Source organism: Sphaeramia orbicularis, chromosome 24, assembly GCF_902148855.1.
Source record: "Sphaeramia orbicularis chromosome 24, fSphaOr1.1, whole genome shotgun sequence".
Lineage (NCBI taxonomy): Eukaryota > Metazoa > Chordata > Actinopteri > Kurtiformes > Apogonidae > Sphaeramia > Sphaeramia orbicularis.
In genome coordinates, this window is record NC_043979.1 from 45,265,107 (window position 1) to 45,285,095 (window position 19,989).

At 35.8% G+C, this 19,989-nt stretch overlaps 1 protein-coding gene across 1 annotated transcript in view; it reads left to right on the top strand.

The window, feature by feature from the left end:
* igf2r (insulin-like growth factor 2 receptor) overlaps positions 1-19,989 on the top strand; it is a 131,786-nt gene that overhangs the window by 106,430 nt on the left and 5,367 nt on the right. The window contains exons 39-48 of the mRNA XM_030128409.1: positions 502-660; positions 2,435-2,645; positions 4,438-4,672; positions 4,791-4,927; positions 9,032-9,149; positions 14,201-14,347; positions 15,588-15,772; positions 17,283-17,469; positions 18,445-18,594; positions 19,553-19,622. Of these exons, the coding sequence (XP_029984269.1) occupies positions 502-660; positions 2,435-2,645; positions 4,438-4,672; positions 4,791-4,927; positions 9,032-9,149; positions 14,201-14,347; positions 15,588-15,772; positions 17,283-17,469; positions 18,445-18,594; positions 19,553-19,622 (1,599 nt within the window). The remainder of the gene's footprint in view (positions 1-501; positions 661-2,434; positions 2,646-4,437; positions 4,673-4,790; positions 4,928-9,031; positions 9,150-14,200; positions 14,348-15,587; positions 15,773-17,282; positions 17,470-18,444; positions 18,595-19,552; positions 19,623-19,989) is intronic.

Consider the following 19,989-nt stretch of genomic DNA (forward strand, 5'->3'; position numbering starts at 1 on the left):
AAAAATAAAAATTTAAAATTAAAGAAAGAAAAAACCAAATAAATAAAAATACAGAAGAATAGATAAAACCTAAATAAAAGAATAAAATACAAGAATAGATTAACACATAAAAAGCCGTACAATTAAAAACAACAAATAAGAACAATAAACCAATACCGAATAAAACAATTGAATAAAAATAATACATTCAAACATCTCATGTGGTTTATAACATGTAAATGGTTACAGATATCAATATCGTTCCTATTGATCACTGATAGAAGTCATATATGGACTTGGATTGAATTAGTTGAGTTCTCCTCCTGTGAAAGTCCCGCCCACTTCTATTGTTAGATTGATCTCCTGTATCCAGACCACAGGACTGGAACATAGAACAGAACCTGACGACCTCACAAATTCAACTTGGTATTGATTCTTAATAGAACATGACGCTGACATACAGGAACATTTGTGTTATTGTTATTATTTTCTCACCCAGCTGTGATCTTTGTCTTCACTTAGGGCTCTCCACAAATGCTGAGGCTGCAGGACTGCGTCTACTTGTTCGAGTGGGCGACGCCTCTCGTCTGCTCCGATACCACGACCACCAGTGGGTGCCAGCTCACAGACTCTCAGCTCCAGTTCACCTTTGACCTGATGCCCCTGTCCGGTGAAGTCCGGGTGAGTTTTTGTGTTGTAACTGACATGTCTGTAGGTAAATCCTCCACATTCACTAATCCTAATGATGAAAACAACAGATAAATAGATAAAACAGATAAACAGATAAAAACTTTAAGCTTAAAAGAGACAGTTTAGATCTGAACTTCTGAATAAAAACTCTTCAAATGCAGCTGAGAACAGGTGGGTCTTTAAAGGTGCGGGAGACTTTCATGACCAGTTGTTCATCAAATCTGTCAAACCTCAGTATCTTGAGTCTGTAAGTCTGTCTGTCATTACTCACCTGAATCTCTTGCATTACTGTGAACAATTTCAAAGTGCCGTCCACCAGAAACAAACCGTGTGTTTACATTCAGAGCCGGGAGGTAACTCTGGCATCTTCAGAATTTTGTTGAGACGTGCATTGTGGGAAACCTGACAGCGGCAGCTGCTAAAGACACGACGTGGAAACGGCAGGAGCTCCCTTCCCTCTATGCATATTCCTCCAGACATTTCCGTGTTTCAAAAGTTTCCACGTTTGTTTCATCCATATAATATCATATGGTTGCACTGCTGCTGTCAGGCGGCTGCACGAACCTCCCTTTCCCACAATGCACGTGGCGACAAATTTCCGAAGATGCCCGAGTTACCTCCAGGATCTGAATGTAAACACACGTTTTGTTTCTGGTGGATGGCACTTCGAAAGTTGTTCACCGTAATGCAAGAGATTCAGGTGAGTAATGACAGACAGACTGACAGATTCATGATACTGAGGATATGACTGAGGTTTGACAGATTTGATGAAAAATTGGTCATGAAAGTCTCCTGCACCTTTAACCTGGATATAAATAAACTGGGTGTTTCAGCTGATCTGAGGCTTGGTGGAAGTTTGTTCCAGACATGTGGAGCATAGAAGCTGAATGCAGCTTCTCTGTGTCTGCTTCTGACTCTGGGAACTGACAAAAAGAAACGTTTTATAAGATCTAGTCCAAATGGACTGGGTATGTAAAACCAATCAGATCTGATTTCATTTGACTGTACTTGTGCTTTGTCTGAACCAAGGTTATGATTGTTAACGAAAATTAATGAAATGACAAAAACTAGAATTCTAAAAACATTTTTATTAACTGAAGTAAACAAAACTACAACTAAAAGAAAAAACGATAACTAACTGAAACTGTATTGTGTGTTTACAAAACTAACTAAAACGGAAAAAGTTATGGATAAAATTCCCTTTGTTTTCGTCTTTGTCAATGTCGGATTGGTATGAAACCGATTTATTTCACTCGAGCAATTTTAGTTAGCAGCACTTCACTTCACGGTTCGACAATTCTTGTCGCTTATGGTTTAGATTCCACCTCTACCTGCAACATGGACACTAAAGTTGGGAGAAAGCAGAAGAGTCCTGTCTGGGATTTATTTGAATACGACGATGAAGACGATAAAAGATACGACAAAACTAAAATTAATGCTAAAACTAAACTAAAACTAAGCATTTAGAAAAAAACAAAAACTAATAAAAACTCGCAAACATGCTCTAAAAACGAATGAAAACTAACTGAATTAGAGAAAAAAAAGTCAAAACTAAATAAAACTAAACTATAATGTAAAATCCAAAACTATTCGAACCTTGGTGTGAACTAGAGCTGCACAGTATATGGTTTGAATATCGTCATCGCGATAGTCGTGTGCACAATAGTCGCATACATGACAGTGATGAATGACAGTTGTTTGCGTTTCATTTCTGACTGTAAATCTAGACTGTAGATGAGCCGTTGCCTTCATCTCTGTGTGGTAGGTCCCAGCCGGCCCCAGCGTCTTCCACGTCAACGTCTGCGGCTCAGTGGCAGAACCCAGCTGTAAGAACAGCACCGTTTGTCAAGTGTCTGGATCTGGATCGGCGATGACAGCGACTTCATTTGGCATCAGCAAAGCCATGACCATGGACTTCAGTCACGAGGACCAGGCTGTGGTCATGCAGTACGGAGGAGGAGATCCCTGCCCGGAAGGTACGGCAGCGGCGTTATGAACCCACGATCGTAACGTTGTCAAAGAGCGGATCGAGTTCACCCTGATTTTACAGAATCCTACAACGTGTGCAGTAACTTACAAACCAGGAAGAAAATAGTGGAAATATGAGTCAGGACTTTTAATCCATAGATTATAACACTGTATTGTCATATAATTTTACATATATGCATTACTATACATTTACTATATGCATGTACACTATGTGGACAAAAGTATGTGGACGCGCTGAATTCAGGTGTTTCTTTTCTAACAGGGGTTTGGGATACAAAACAGTAATGACTAATGTCAGAATATTGTTTTATATCTTTAGATCTTCCAGACACTTTTCATCATTTTTTTAGTTTTTCATCCGATTTACATTTATACTCAATTAGACATAGCGACAATCTTCATTTACTCTTCTGTCAAACATCTGGTCATCAATTTAATATTTTATTTAGAGGTCCTAAATTATGGAACAATCTAGACACGTCTCTAAAGTCTATATTGTCATTTACATCTTTCAAAAACTCACTGAAAAAACATCTCCTGTCCTGACTTTTTCAGTGTTTTCTATATTGTTATTTGTTGTTTAATTATTGTTTTCTTATGTTTGTACATTCTATTTTTTATTTATAGTAGATGATGGGAGTGGAACTCTGTACAAGCCCTTTGGGCTTCATTCCCTCCCTGCACTGTTTTTATTGTGCTAAATAAGTAAATACAAATACAAATATTCGGATAAAAATCATTCCATTGTATTGATTAGCTTTGTTTAAATTATTTTCTTTGCTTCTATTCAAACCTATTATAAACTATATGGACAAAAATATTGGGACACATGATGTCTACAGCTGTAAGATGTCTTGTTTATGATGATTTGAGGGAAAAAAAAACATCAATATTTCCTTAAAGTTTAATGAGTGATTCTTCTTCCTCAGTGAGATGTGATGAAAGCAGATGGTTAGATGTGGTAGAAAATTATTATTTACAGTCAAAGCATGAAAATATTTTAGAAATTTAGAGGAAGAACATTTAAAATCATAGTCATGGATAAAAAAAAACAAAAAAACAAAATCAATGTTCTGAGTAATTTTGGAAGCAAAGACAATTTAAATTAAACTAACCGATGCAATGATATTTATCCCAATATTAAACTATATTCTGACATTAGTTATTATTGTTTCGTATCCCAGATCCCTGTTAGAAAAGAAACACCTGAGTTCAACGTGTCCACATACTTTTGTCCTTGAAATAAAATGAGATTTTATTCATCCGACAATAGCGAAGTTACACAGTTGACAGCAGCAAACACAAAAATAAAGCGCAGGAAAGGCGGAAAACAGAAAATAAACACTTATACATAGGAAAAAAATATTAGACCCCCCTTGTTTTCTTCAGTTTCTTGTTCATTTCAATGCCTGGTCCAACTAAAGGTCCATTAGTTTGGACAAATATAATGATACCAACAAAAATAGCTCATATTAGTTTAATTTCAGAGCTGATATCTATCCATTTAACATGTTTTCTTGATAATAACCAACATCACCTCAGTTCTTCCATCAGTATCTATGGCATTGTACTGACAAAAACAGTGCTTTTAGACATTCCATGTGTTCTTTTCTGTTTGTTTTAGTCACATGATACACACAGGAGTTAGGACTGGATTGCAGAACCATTGTTTGGGATGACTTTTGATGGTCTAAGAATGTTTTCAGTGACTGTATACAGAGGATGTACTATAGTATGGAGTGTTTTTGAGTCATTTTATTCTCATTTTTCCTCCTCCAGAGTCCGCCAAACACCAGTCTTCCATATCATTCGTCTGCAATCAGACTGCCGGCCGAGGCTTCCCTGAGCTCGTCTCACAACCAGAGGGGTGTTTGGCCTCATTCGAGTGGCAAACCAATGTTGTTTGCCCCCCGAGGAAGATGGAGTGTAAACTGGTCAGCCAGCATCAGACCTTCGATCTGCGAACCCTGTCTTCCCTCACAGAGCCGTGGAAGTTCAGCCACAAGAGAGACTCGTGAGTCTGATTAAAGTCACACATAGTTTGCATTATGAATATGTTAGAGTTCCTCGTAAAGGGACTGTGATACTGGCTGATGTAAATATGTCCTGGACTCCTGTTTGTGTGTCCTCAGGTATTTCATCAACCTGTGTCAGGGTATCCACGGTGGGTTAACGGGTTGTCCTCAAGGAGCCACTGTGTGTCGACACTCAGCAGACGGGACCACGCAGACTCTGGGCCGGGTCTACACTCAGAAAATGAACTACACTGGTGGGCAAATAGAAGTCAAAGTCAATAAAGCAGTGTATATGAGGTGTGATAGAAGTGTTTAACCCATAAAGACCCAAACAGCCACCGGCAAACATTTATTAACCCTTTCATGCACACTGGTCACTACAGTGGACAGCTACTCTACAGCTGTTCTCTTGTATTTTCATGGATTTTGTTGTTCTTTTCTGTTTTTGTTTTTTTTTTTGTTGTTTTTTTTACACATATCTTTATTAAAGTTTTAAGACACTACATATCTTTTCTGACATGAATTGGTAAAATTTTGTAGATCTCTCCTGAGCATAAACCCCCAGAATCACAAGCCCTCTCCATAGTTTTCACACAATTTATCAGTAAATACATGTTTTTGTGCATCAAAAATTAAACATGTGGTGTCCAGCTGAGTGGACATTTTTGCAACTTCATGAAAAATAGGTTCATAAGAATTTCATTTTATTTATTTATTTATTTTTTCTATTTTTTATGTATTTTAATTTTTTTAAATTATTTTTTATTTTATTTTATTTTTTAATTTATTTTTCAGAAGAAAATTTTCAATCGCATGGTTGTTTTCATGCCTAAAGAGGAATAAAAACACTCAGGAAAAAATTTTGATTAAGGTTCTCATAATTCGTGCATGAAAGGGTTAATAACTGCTGAACCACCAAACCTATGAATCCATGTAAGTTATTGGTGTAAAATACAGTCATTCATCTTTTCATGGTCATCATATATGACCCATTTGGACGTTCAGAGGAAACACCATCATCTTCTACAACAGGGGTGGGCAACCTGTGGCTCTGGGGCCACATTTGGCTCTTGGACTTTTCTCAAATGGCTCCGTTTGGATTCGTCTAAAAACAAATGGAAATGAATACGTAACAACACTCTGAGTGAATCACACATAGAAGTAGTAGTAGTACAAGTACTTTGTAAACTACTTTGTACTTCATGACAGTGAAGGCATTCATCTGTATAAGCCGTCACGTACCAGTCCATTTTTACTGCACAACAAAATAATGACAATAGTCATTGTTTTCTTTAGGGCAGTTCTGTTATTTATTTGTAGTTCTAGTTGGAAACGTACAGAAATTTGAATTTATTCTTGACATATTCTGTACAAACTATTCCTAAACAACTTCTTAAAGGGGGTTTTCACACAGTGTACTTGAGTCCGTATCCAAGTACGCTGGACCCCGAAGTCTGCTTAATTTTATCCATGTGAATGCAAACGTTCTGTGCTCGAGTACTGTGCCCGAGTCCAGTTGAGAAGGTGGGTAGGTTTTTCTTGAGTTTTCTCTGTTTTAATATAATAATAATAATAACAATAATAATAATAACCCTTAACTTTTATAAACATCTATATGATCAGTAAATTAAATATAGGAAAATATCTGATTTTCACTTAAAAACTGCAAACTGCAGAGGATAATATTAGAATAAATGGTGATCAATCACGTAAGAAAGGTTAATATAAAGTATTTTGGAACCGACACAAAAAAAGTACAGGGTCTTTATGGGTTAAGAGACAGTGGACAGTCTTCAGTCCATATGTACTTCTACAGGTGACAAATGTTCAAGGTTCATTTATTCATTTATTTATTTATTTCAAACATGCAAAGAAACAAAATTAAACAAAATGAAGCAAATTAAGACGGAAACAAAACATTTGGATGAACGGAATCTATCTGCAAGTACGTGCAAGTCTGAGTTTTGCACGGTCGAAAAGGAGTAGGTAGAAGTATAAACTTATTTAATCCAACCCTTCAAGTGCTTTTACACCTTTATCACTAACTTAATACAAGAATCAAACAATACATTTTTCCTAATTCACAACTAATCCATAATGCAGTAATTGAATTATACACAATATGTTCTTGGCAGTACAGTCATACAAACAGACTCAACAATTCAATCATTTTCTTTAGTAATTACAGCATATTTATCAATACAATATTATCCATAAACAAACAGCCCTCATTGTCATCATAAAATACTGTATTTATTGTCATTCATTTCAATGTAGCAAATGAAAGAATGAAATGTGTACTCAGGGCCCAGCAATAAGAGAAATCGGATAAAAATAGTAAAAATATCTAAAAGAAAAAAAAAAAGAAAAAAAAAATGATATAATTAGAAACTTATTCATCATTTAAAAGACATTCCATGTGGATATAGATCTATGTGTAAATGCATTTTTGTTATTTTATCTGTCAAATCCTGGAACATTTTCAGAAACTACAACCCAGCGCAGTGACTACAGTCAGAACTGCAAACCTCAACACATCCCTCTGACTCTTATTTTCTAAGAAATATATAATTTGTCCTTTAAATATTAACTAGAACCTTTGAGGTGTTGAATTCCTAAGAGTGTCTCCTGTAGCTCACACAGCTGGTATTTTTATGAATTATTTATTAACCTTTATTTAACCTGGAAAAATGAGTCATTGAGGTTCAAAGTCAAAAACCTTTAAAAGTTTAATTGGATAGAATCTTAACAGAGCTAGGTCTGATCGGAACTTTTTCGGAACAATTGATTATCACTGTCTCCTATTTTCGAAGTACTTACCGAATGAATATATGATAAATTAAGACACATTTTTACTTGTATCTTAGAATTATATTTCCTCAAATAATGTTCAAGGTCTTTACTCCTCTTTACTCCCAGGTCTTTATTTGAAGGAGGCTTTTATTAGAGTCAGGCCTTTATTTCAATATTCCTATTATTAGTAGAAATGATCAGATTTAGTACGAAACCTCATCTGATCTGTTCCTGTTTGCAGTGTTAAAAGTGCTGAAATGTGCTTTTGTACAAGTGCAACACTTCAGTAACCATTAGGAAAATGAAAACTTTTCATTGTTTGACTGGATCTAGAACCTTAACAAAGCTTTTATGAATATTGTCTATCTGATCTATTTCTACAAAGGATTGAAAAAGTAAGACGCACACCTGCAGTGACTAAGATTTGACAATAATTCATAAACAGACGTGAAGATTTAGTCTTCTCTGTATTTATATAATTCTTTATTACTGCTAATTACACAATATTATACTAAAAATATCATATTTATCACGCAGTAAATGCAAAGATAAGCAAAGTATTTAGAATTCCACCCAAGAAACGCATAGAATTGTTTTTTGGCTCTAGATATGACCGTGCCATGTTAATAAAGGCATTTTAATGTTTAAAGATAGTGCCTTGGATTTTTCTTCCAGTTTGATATAAACAAAAACATAATATAACACAAACATATCTAACAAATTGGCAATTCCTTCCTCATTAATAGTTGCTTTTCCATTGACCCTCAAATTGCTCAAATATAACTTGCGCATAAACATTTACCTAATGGAAAAATGACAATTTCATCAAAAGTCTCATTTTTCTTTAAAAAGTTTTTGCGCTGGCAAGAGGTGGTTTTTCGGGCGTAGTGCAAATGGTATATCACGCAAAACTGCAATGGAAAGACGTTTTTTCGCAACTGGAGTCAGGTGAATTAAAAAAACGGATGTTGACGGACGTTACAACAAGCAAAGAAAAAGAAACATGTCACGGTATGTGAGGACACACGAGGAAACCCAATCATTTTTTAATTTAGTACAAGATGGAGGGGTAATATATAATAATAATGAATATATCTGTAAATCAACACTATATTTACGTTCGTTGCCATGTTTATGGAATGACTTCTCGTGTCATCTCGCGATAATAAATAAACAATTCATCGCATTTGTGATTTAATGGAAAAACCGACTTTATGCACTTCTGTTTTTGCGACATTTAATAAATATCGGTAAAGTTTTGTGCAGATGTCCAATGGAAAAGCTACTAATGACAGTCTTGTAGTGTCACTGGAAAGGCCTCTGGTGAATGAATTCCTCCCCCTGGTGGATTATCTGTGTTTTGCATGTATCTAATTGTATACATCAGGTTTTGCAAGAAAAAATATTGCACCGATCATGTAGAAGGCTTCAAAACTCATGGATCAAATATGATACATTTGGCGTTATAGGGCTAAAAATAACTAAAAGTATACAACAATGTTCCTTAAAAGCAGAACCTGAATCCGTTTGAATCTGATTATAATCTCAGTCTGTTTTCTGTGCAGATGGAAAGATACTGGTCAGTTACACAGCAGGAGATGATGTCTGTGGAAACGGTGTCAAGGCCAAAACTGTGATCCAACTGAGCTGTGGTTCCACCGTAGGACACCCCAAACTTATCAGGTAACGAACTTTTCATATGTGAGCATAGAGGTGAATGTACAGGCTAATGCAGTGGTTCCCAACCTTTTTCGGCTCCTGACCCCATTTTAACATAACACATTTCTGACGACCCCAGACATTCAAAACTGAGACATTTTTTTGCTAAAATTAATTTGTTTATGATCATGTAATAGTTTGCTAGACTATGTTATAAATAAACATTAATTTTAGACGACATTTAGGCTATATAATGTATATTATTATGGATGGAGGCAGAAAAGCCAAGATAATTTTCACTTGTTCCATTGGCAGATTTCTTTTTGCTTGAATTAAGCAAAAAAAAATCTTGAATTAAACAAAAAAAAAATCTTGAATTTAAGCAAAAAAAAATCTTGAATTAAGCAAAAAAAAAAAAAATCTGCCAAAGTGAAAATTATCTTGGTAAGATTTCTTTAAATCAGATTTTCCAGATCTGTTGTCTAAAAATCAGTTCTTCTATCTCACTTTCAAGTTCCTCTTGAGGCGATTGTCTTATTACCTCCGCCAAGGAGGTTATGTTTTTGCCAGGGTTTGTTTGTTTGTTTGTTTGTCTGTTTGTTTGTCTGTCCATTAGTGTGCAACATAACTCAAAAAGTTATGGACAGATTTTGATGAAATTTTCTGGGTTTGTTGGAAATGGGATAAGGAAGAAATGATTAAATTTTGGTGGTGATCGGGGTGGGGGGGCCCATTTCCAACAAACCCTGAAAATTTCATCAAAATCTGTCCATAACTTTTTGAGTTATGTTGCACACTAACGAACAGACAGACAGACAAACAAACAAACAAACCCTGGCAAAAACATAACCTCCTTGGCGTGGGGGGGGCCCACAGGGGGGGGCCACTGATCAGCCTTGGCGGAGGTCTGCGCTCTCCGAGTGCTTCTAGTTTTAAGTGTGATGAGATATTTGGACTAGAATGAGAAAAATACACTTGGTAAGATTTAGATTTTTGCAGTGTGTCTCTCTCAACTCACTATATATTTTTTATTAGTAAGATTTTTATTTTTATTTTTATCAGTTACTATAAATTTCAGGCAACCCCATTTGAATTCCAGGCGACCCCACATGGGGTCCCGACCCCAAGGTTGAAAAACACTGGGCTAATGCCACTGTGATCATCCTACGTCTATTTGTTTTTTGTTTGTTTGTTTTCATGATGTCTATGTCATCATTATGTGTATTTTTAAAATATTTAATTTATAGCAAACGAGTGATGTATCAATGTTGGCTTTTTTATAGTTATAGTAGTTATTTTTACTAATTCTGGTATATTTACATGGTGTGTTTTTAATACAATATTCATTTTCATTCATTTCATTTATTTATTTATTTTGGGCATTTGCAAAATACATGCAAAATTTCCAAAGTCATTCATTTAAACTCTAAAAGGAGTGGGTAGAAGAAAAATTTATTATTTAATCCCACCCTCATTCTTATCATCCAATAACTTCACATAATAATGTTTTAAATACTATTTCAAGCCAGAACAACGAACTAAACAGGCCTATACCAAATTAGAATAAATTCCATCGACAGTATTTACATTATAGAACCAAAATGTGTGTGAAAAATAGAAACAAAGTACATTCCGTTCATAAATATGCATAGTCCCTATTAAATAAACCAATAAAATAGAATAAATAAACATAAATAACATAAAAGAGGTAGAGCCCTCACTTATTCTACAGTAGTCTTATTAATACAAGTCTGTGACTAATATGTGTGTTCCTTATTTATTTATTTATTTATTATTGTCAATTATCTTTTTTTATGGAGCAAAAGGGTGGGAATATTCATGGGTTTGGGTATAAAAAAACCCAAAACGATTATATTATGCTTTTCTGGATGACTTGATATGTAATAAAAAAAACTTTGAACAACAACAACAAAAAAAAAAAAAGAATAAATAAAAATAAACACCTTAACTCATGACTTCCTTTAAAATAATGTAACTTATATGTTGAAATCATCTGCAGCTTTGTGCAAAATTAATATTAAAACCTGTCTTCAACATGTACCTAACCTTTAAAGAGCTACTGCACGTGAGGCTTTCGTCCACCGAGTCATTTATGAGAAGGTTCATGTGTTCTGGTTTTGGATGAGTGATTCTCCGTTAATGGAAAAACCAGGAGTTGGCATTTACAGTTAAACTTTCTCTGGGTAGGATTTGACGTCTGCTCTTCACGTTTTAGAAGTGCTGACGTTATTCACAGTCATTAAACCACATCCTTAGGATCAAAAGGGTCAAAATGATTTTTTTTTCCCACTTATCTCTTTTTGATTTCTATAAATTGATGTTAAAACTGATGTATTTTCTGTTAAATGAGACCAAATATTTGATCAAGGTTACTTTATTTATACCCGTAGGTAGATTTGTTTTGCAGTCTAGGTGATTGACTTGGCATTACAACAACACTTACATTAAACATGCAAGACAGGCACTTGATCACGCTTACAGACAGGACAAAAAGTGCTCAGTGTTCCACCATTCATCGGTATAGCAGCATGGAGAAGTAAAGAAAATAGGTAAGATCAAATAAATAAAAACAAGATGCAATAAAACAAAATAAAAACCAGAAAAGATAAAAACAATCCGGGATAAAAACCAGAATAAGAACATACAATTAAAATATTTTAAAAATTTGAAGTCACAATAATAATAAATAGAGCAAAGAAATGGAATAAATAGCTAAATAAGTTAGTAAAGTGCAATGTCACTGTTTCTTATTGAGCTCAGTGATGACCACAATTTTGTCAAACGTCTTCTTTCATTTGCTTTAAATAACTATCATATATATTGACAGTCTCTTATTTATTACATTGAATAAAGTCACAGTTACAGCAAATACGTAATAATAATAATAATAATAAAAATGATGATTTGTTAATGGGTAGGGGTGTGTATTGACAAAAATCTGGCAATACGATACAAATCACAATACTAGGATCACGATACAGTATATCACGATATATCATCATTTTTTGTTTCTTTCTTTTTTTTAATGATTATTTCCTTGAAGAATTGAATTCCATCAGAAATCTACACAAATACTAAACACATTTATATTTGATCAAAACAGGATCTAATGCTATATCACAACATTTTCCTGTGTTCAAACGTAAATTCTGTTTTACAGACATTACAGTTTAAGATCCTGTTCAAATGTTCATATTCTATGAGTTCATATCTAACATCAGAACATTAGTTTTGTGCAATCCCAACAAAGGAACGAACATTATTTAATAAAAGAGTGTTAAATAGTAATAAATGAAATATAAACAAAAAAGACAAAAAACAAAAAATGAACCTCCACAATATCTGCATTTGAATAAATACCTAAAATATCGATACAGTACAGGGTGGGGAAGCAAAATTTACAATATTTTGAGCCAGGGATTGAAAGACAGTGTATGACCAATTAGTTTATTGCAAGTCATGAGAATTTATTTGCCACAAGAAAATGTACATAATAGAAAATGTTTTTATTCTGTGTCCTCCTTCTTTCTCAATAACTGCCTTCACACGCTTCCTGAAACTTGCGCAAGTGTTCCTCAAATATTGGGTTGACAGCTTCTCCCATTCTTCTTTAATAGTATCTTTAACTCTTTCAGTGCCTTAGGCCGATTAAATCGGCTTTACGAATACAACCTGTAAAGTGCCACGGGCCGATCAGATCGGCTTTGGAGAACACGCCATATTTGTGTACAAACAAACCATCCACCCCCATTTCTTTCTCACATTTCGATGACGTTCTTTCAAATCTTCTTGCAAATTACGATCAATAATGAATCGGCTGCGTCCGGTGCGTTTTGAATCTAAGTAGCAATCGGTCGGATGTTACCGAGCGGTTTTTGACCAAGGAAGAGCTCGCGTTTCGTTTTCTGCTTGGGAAATTTTATGAATGAATTTATGAATGAAATCATATGCAAATTAGATGGCCATTTTGTAGTAATATCATAAACACAGCGATCTGTCAAAACAGTCCCATCTGCTAGAAAATGAGTTCTGATGACGATTCAGACTTCGATTATAAAAATGACCCGAAATACTGAAAAACGGCCAAATTCTGTGGCACTTTTAAGGCTTATTAGCCCCTTAACTGTCTGGCACCGAAAGAGTTAAGAAAGTGGACATTGCTGTGTGATGTTCTATTGGTGCATGTTCTAAAACACCCCAAACAGCAGAATCCAGAGGGTTTAGATCTGGGCTAGAAGGCGGACATAAACATGATTCCCAAAAATTGCTAAAGTTGGATTTGTTGCTGTTGTCAACAAGTGTTTTGGTGTTCTTGTGTAAGATTTTAACTTCAAATCATATTTTACTGCATTTCTAACGCTCTTGTTGTCTACCTCAAGTTCAGTTGCCATTTTTCTCATGGATTTGGTTGGATCCTTTAGGATTTTGGATTTGAGAGCTTTCATAAAAGCTTTGGTACATTTTTTGTTGCTTCCTCCACTTCCAGACTTTCTGGTAATAGTTTTGCTCATAGTCATTCTCTTCTTTCCATTATAAACAGTCTTTATGGACACTCCAACTATTTTTGAAATCTCCTTTGGTGTGACGAGTGCATTCAGCAAATCACACACTCTTTGACGTTTGCTTTCCTGATTACTCATATGGGCAAAAGTTTCTGAAAAGGTATGGATAATAGTGTTAGGTATGATTATGACATCAGTATATGTTTGGTTTCAAAACAATTGACGTAGTGCCTGCTGAGAAAAAACAACTAAATGTTCATTGTAAATTTTGCTTCCCCACCCTGTACTTTTTAATATCGATACAGTATTGTGAAATGAAATATCGCGATATATTGCAAAACCGATATTTTCTTACAGCCCTATTAATGGGCCAGTTTAGCTAGTTTACATTAAACCAGAAACGACAATAATGTAGATATAACAGCACGCCTGATGAGAACACTTAAAATACTATAAGGACACACATTTTTGTTTTTATGAAATGTTACTAAAACTCATCCAAAAGGTACACTAAATATGTGTGTTTGTGAAATATTTTGTGTGTGATTGCAGCATGGATAAGGCGTTGTGTGCGTTTGTGATTGGCTGGGAGACTCGCTCGGCGTGTGCGGTGAAGCAGCGAGCCGTGGACATGGTGAACGGGACCATCCAGGTTCCAGACACTGGGGTCGTCCTCAGCCTCGGAGCAATTTACTACAGGTAACACCAGCCCCAGGTGTCCACCTCTGCACACCCCCATACTGATGAAGAACCAGCTATACGAGGAGGGTCAAACATACGGCCCACGGGCCAAAACCGGACCGTCAAAGGGTCCAATCCGACCCATAGGATGAATTTGTGAAAAAAAAAAAATTACACTGAAGATATTAACAATCTAGGATGTTGAAGTCATTTTAGTTCAGGTTCTACACACAGGCCAATATGATCTAAAGTGGGTCAGACCAGTAAAATACTATGAATCATATCTATCACATCTATAAATAATGACAACTGCAAATTTTTTTCTTTCTCTATGTGTACAAGAAAATGAAATTACATTTGGAGAACTTTACCTTTCATAAAAAATGTGAATAACCTCAACAACTATGTACAACCTGACATTTCGGAAGAAAAATAAGTGCAATTTTAACAATATTCTGCCTCAGTTTATCATTTTCACATCGTGTATTACAATTTACAGATCACAGTGGATCTACAAATACACACAACGTTTCGTAATTTCAAGAAATTTGAGAAACATGAACAAAAAAAACAACAAATATGAACAAAATAAAGAATAACAAGAAACAAAATTTCTACAAAAATGAACAAAAACTTGAGAAACGTCAACAAAATAATGTTAAAATTGCACTTACATCCCTTAAGACATTTCAGGTTGTTCATATTTGATCAGGTTGACATTTTTTGTGAAAGGTTTGCTTGTAAATGTAAATATTGCCATGTAACTTTCCTTTTTTTACACTAAAGCAAAGAGAAAGGTTTGTATTTATCATTATTTATAGGTTATTATGATAATATTTAACTAATCCGACCCACTGGAGATCATATTTGTGTGTTTGTCCTGAGCTGAAATTATTTTGACATCCTTGACTGTTAATGTCTTCCATGTATTCCAAATCCAGTATTTCTGAAAATAGAGCTTCCACTGTCAAATATCAGTAGTCTGTGCACAAATGGATTAGCATTATTTCCACACAGTTCTATGCATTTCTTACAACTTTTTTTTTTTTTTTTTTGACAAACATGGCCACTCATTTGACCCCCTAAGGAAATTTTAGCCGAAATGTATTTATTCATAGTAGCTTTCAATGATCTTGTATTTGCTCACTGATTTATTTATGTTTGTCACATTGCACTTTGGATGTGGGCTGATGTCTGTGGTAAGCTGCAGAAGAATTGCCCGTATGGGATAAATCAAGTTTTCTGAATCTCTTCTCAGCCATCACGAAGCCTCTGGAGACATCCGCCCTAACGGTGACCGCTACATCTACCACATCCAGTTGTCTGGCATCACCAACAGCTCCCTGGACGACTGTCTGGGCGCCAACATCTGCCAGGTCAAACAAAACGCTCAATACAATCGCAAGATCGGCTCCTCCAGCAAAGCCAAATACTACATCAAAGGTAAGGATAACCAAAAATGACCTGAACTTATCCTTTGTTTGTTTGTTTTGATGATGCCTATGTCATCGTTATGTGTATTTTAGAATTTTTAATTTATAGCAAAAGAGTGATGTGTTAATGTTGGCTGTTTTATGTCTTGTTTCTGTCACCTGCTAAGGGACTGCACATGAAAAGTAGTTATTTTGACTAATTCTGTCGTATTTACACGGGTGTATTTTAGGTACAACAATGTTCATTTTCATTTATTTCATTTATTTATTTGTTTATTTCGAGCATTTACAGAATACGCGCAAGTTCAAAATTTCCAAAATCATTCATTTACGCTCAAAAAGGAGTGGGAAGCAGAAAAACTTATTATTTAATCCCAACCCCATTCTCATCATTAAATAACTTCACATAATAACATTTTAAATACTATTTCAAGCCAGAACAATGAACTAAAAAGGCCTATACCGAATTAGAATAAACTCATTTGACAGTATTTACTTTATAGAACCAAAATTGTCGTCTTCTTCTTTTTGATTTTTTTGTGTATTATCATTATTATTATTTTTCTATTGTTTGATTTTTTTATTTGTGTATTATTTATTATTATTTTTATTTTATTTTTGTTTCAAGTTTTGTATTATGTCTGTGTCTGAAATAAACTAACCTAAACCTAAAAAATGTTTGTGAAAATCAGAAACAAAGTACATTCCGTTCATAAATATGCATGGTTCCTTGTTAAATAAACCAATATAATAGAATAAATGACATAAAAGAAGTAGATCCCACATTTATTCCACAGTAGTCTTATTAATACAGGTCTGTGACTAATATGTGTGTTCCTTATTTATTTATTTATATATTTATTATTGTCAGTTATCTTTTTTATGGTGCAATAGGGTGGGAATGTTCATGGGTTTGGGTATAGAAAAACAAACAAACAATGACTGTATTATGCTTTTCTGGATGACTCTATAATACGTGGAAGTTCAAAATTTCCAAAATCATTCATTTACACTCGAAAAGGAGTGGGAAGAAGAAAAACGTATTATTTAATCCCACCCCCATTCTCATCATTAAATAACTTCACATAATAACGTTTTAAATACTATTTCAAGCCAGAAGAATGAACAGAATAGGCCTTTACTAAATTAGAATGCAATGCAGTGTTCATAAATACGCATGGTTCCAATTAAATAACCCAATAAATAAAATAAATAAATAAATAAAAATGACCTAAATTTAATCAAAACAAGTTCATTAAAAATAAAAAATGTCCACATCCAGATTTATCGGATTTATCGTGTACATGTTTTAACCATATGGGATGGTTATGCATATCGCTCAAAAAACAGTTTATTTTTGTTGTGAATAATTAAAAGTGTTAATGCTAGTTTTAATTCAGGGTGAATTTTAATGGAATAATCCCTTCAGTATAGGTGAAGGTGAGGGTCCGGTGGTTAATACTGTATGAATATGACCAGAGTAAAGGCTGTCGTTGACCGTCTTCTGCTCCGTCCAACAGGAGGAAATGTGGACGTGATGGTTCCGTCCGAGTCGCAGTGTGGGAGGGAGAAAACCAAAATGGTGTCCTCCACCATCATGTTCCACTGTAACCCGTTAGCGGGCATCGGTATCCCAGAATTCATGTTGGAGACGGACGAATGTCAGTATCTGTTTGTGTGGCACACGGACGCAGTGTGTGGCCTGACGTGAGTAAACACAGCCCATCCTGAGATTAGATTAGATTGGAGTAGACTGAAGTAGATTAGATTAGGTTGGAGCAGATTAAAGTGGATTAGATTAGATTAGATTAGATTAGATTAGATTAGATTAGATTAGATTAGATTAGATTAGATTGGATTGGATTGGAGTAGATTGGAGTAGACTGAAGTAGATTAGATTAGAGTAGATTGAAGTGGATCAGATTAGATTAAATTGGAGTAGACTGAAGTGGATTAGATTAGATCAGATTAGATTAGATTAGACTGGAGTGGATTAGATTAGATTAGGTTAGGTTGGAGCAGATTAAAGTGGATTAGATTATATTAGATTAGTTAGATTGGAGTAGACTGAAGTAGATTAGATTAGGTTGGAGCAGATTAAAGTGGATTAGATTAGATTAGATTAGATTGGAGTACACTGAAGTGTATTATATTAGATCAGATTAGATTAGACTAGATTGGAGAAGATTGAAGTGGATTAGATTAGATTAGACTGGAATAGATTAGATTAGATTGGAGCAGATTAAAGTAGATCAGATTAGATTGTATTAGATTACATTAGATTAGACTGGAGTAGACTGAAGTGGATTGGATTAAATTACATTAGAGTAGACGGAAGTGAATTAGATTAGATTCGATTCAATTGGAGTAGACTGACGTGGTTTTGATTAGATTAGATTAGATTAGATTAGATTAGATTAGACTATTGATCCCACACTGGGGAAAGTCACAGGTCAAGGCAGCAACAGAATAAAGTCCAAGAAAATGTGAATGCATAAAGATAAACAATGTAATAATACTAATATTCAGTAATAAAACTCCACAGAATACTGACTCATACTAACTGAACTTTTTAACCTCTGACACGTCAATGCAACAAATATCCTTTGAGTTTGTTTTAAACCACAGATGTTCTACCAACTTAAATGTACCTCATAGTTCATTTCCTTTTGCGTCCTTCAGTACCGTGGATACTCAGTCGTACGAGGGCGACAGCACCGAGGCTCCGGCGCCGTCGAGGCGGAGTCAGGCCGTCGGAGTCGTACTCACCATCCTGTTGGTCGGCCTTTCTGTTTGTCTGCTGGGATTTCTGCTCTACAAACGAGAGAGGAGGTGAGCTCACAGAGCTGAACTGTTTATTTTATTATTGTTGAAAGACCTTCTGTGACCTTCTGTGATCCTCTGTGGTCCTCTGTGACCCTCTGTGATCCTCTGTGACCTTCTGTGATCCTCTGTGACCCTCTGTGATCCTCTGTGACCCTCTGTGACCTCTGTGATCCTCTGTGGTCCTCTGTGACCCTCTGTGATCCTCTGTGACCTTCTGTGATCCTCTGTGACCCTCTGTGATCCTCTGTGATCCTCTGTGACCCTCTGTGATCCTCTGTGACCCTCTGTGATCCTCTGTGACCCTCTGTGATCCTCTGTGACCTTCTATGACCTCTGTGACCTCTGTGATCCTCTGTGACCTTCTGTGATCCTCTGTGACCTCTGTGACCTTCTGTGATCCTCTGTGACCTTCTATGACCTCTGTGATCCTCTGTGACTTCTGTGATCCTCTGTGACCTTCTGTGATCCTCTGTGACCTCTGTGACCTTCTGTGATCCTCTGTGATCCTCTGTGACCTTCTGTGACCTTCTGTGATCCTCTGTGACCTCTGTGATCCTCTGTGACCTTCTGTGATCCTCTGACCTTCTGTGATCTCTGTGACCTCTGTGATCCTCTGTGATCCTCTGTGACCTTCTGTGACCTCTGTGACCCTTTGTGACCTCTGTGATCCTCTGTGACCTTCTGTGACCTCTGTGATCCTCTGTGACCTTCTGTGACCTCTGTGATCCTCTGTGACCTTCTGTGACCTTCTGTGACCTCTGTGATCCTTTGTGACCTCTGTGATCCTCTGTGACCTTCTGTGACCTCTGTGATCCTCTGTGACCTCTGTGATCCTCTGTGACCTTCTGTGACCTTCTGTGATCCTCTGTGACCTCTGTGATCCTCTGTGACCTCTGTGATCCTCTGTGACCTTCTGTGACCTCTGTGACCTTCTGTGACCTCTGTGTGTCTGTTCTTTCGACAGAGAGTTGGTGATGCAGAAGGTGGCAGGATGCTGCAGGAGAGGAAACCAGGTCTCATATAAATACTCCAAAGTAGGTTCATCAAATAAATGCAGATTTTTTCAGGATTTCCATTCATTTCTCTGTTTATTTGAAACATTACTATAATATACTCAGTGCCAATGAAAACGCAACACTTGAAGATTCTTATATTTTTTTAAATGGATGAGGATTTTTATCCCATAAGCTCTTTGGAATTAATCATAGGCCATTTCTATACGGTAAAAATAAAAAATCACATCCAAATTTGTTGACAAAAAATAAGGATAAAGAAAGAAACTCCAGGACCCCCAAAACCAAAAGTCACACAGCGGTCCCGGAGGTTCTGCAGCTCAGTGTAGCGGTCCTGCTGTGGCGTGGTCACACGTGCTCGTCCAGGGCGAGGTCTGTCTGCAGTTGT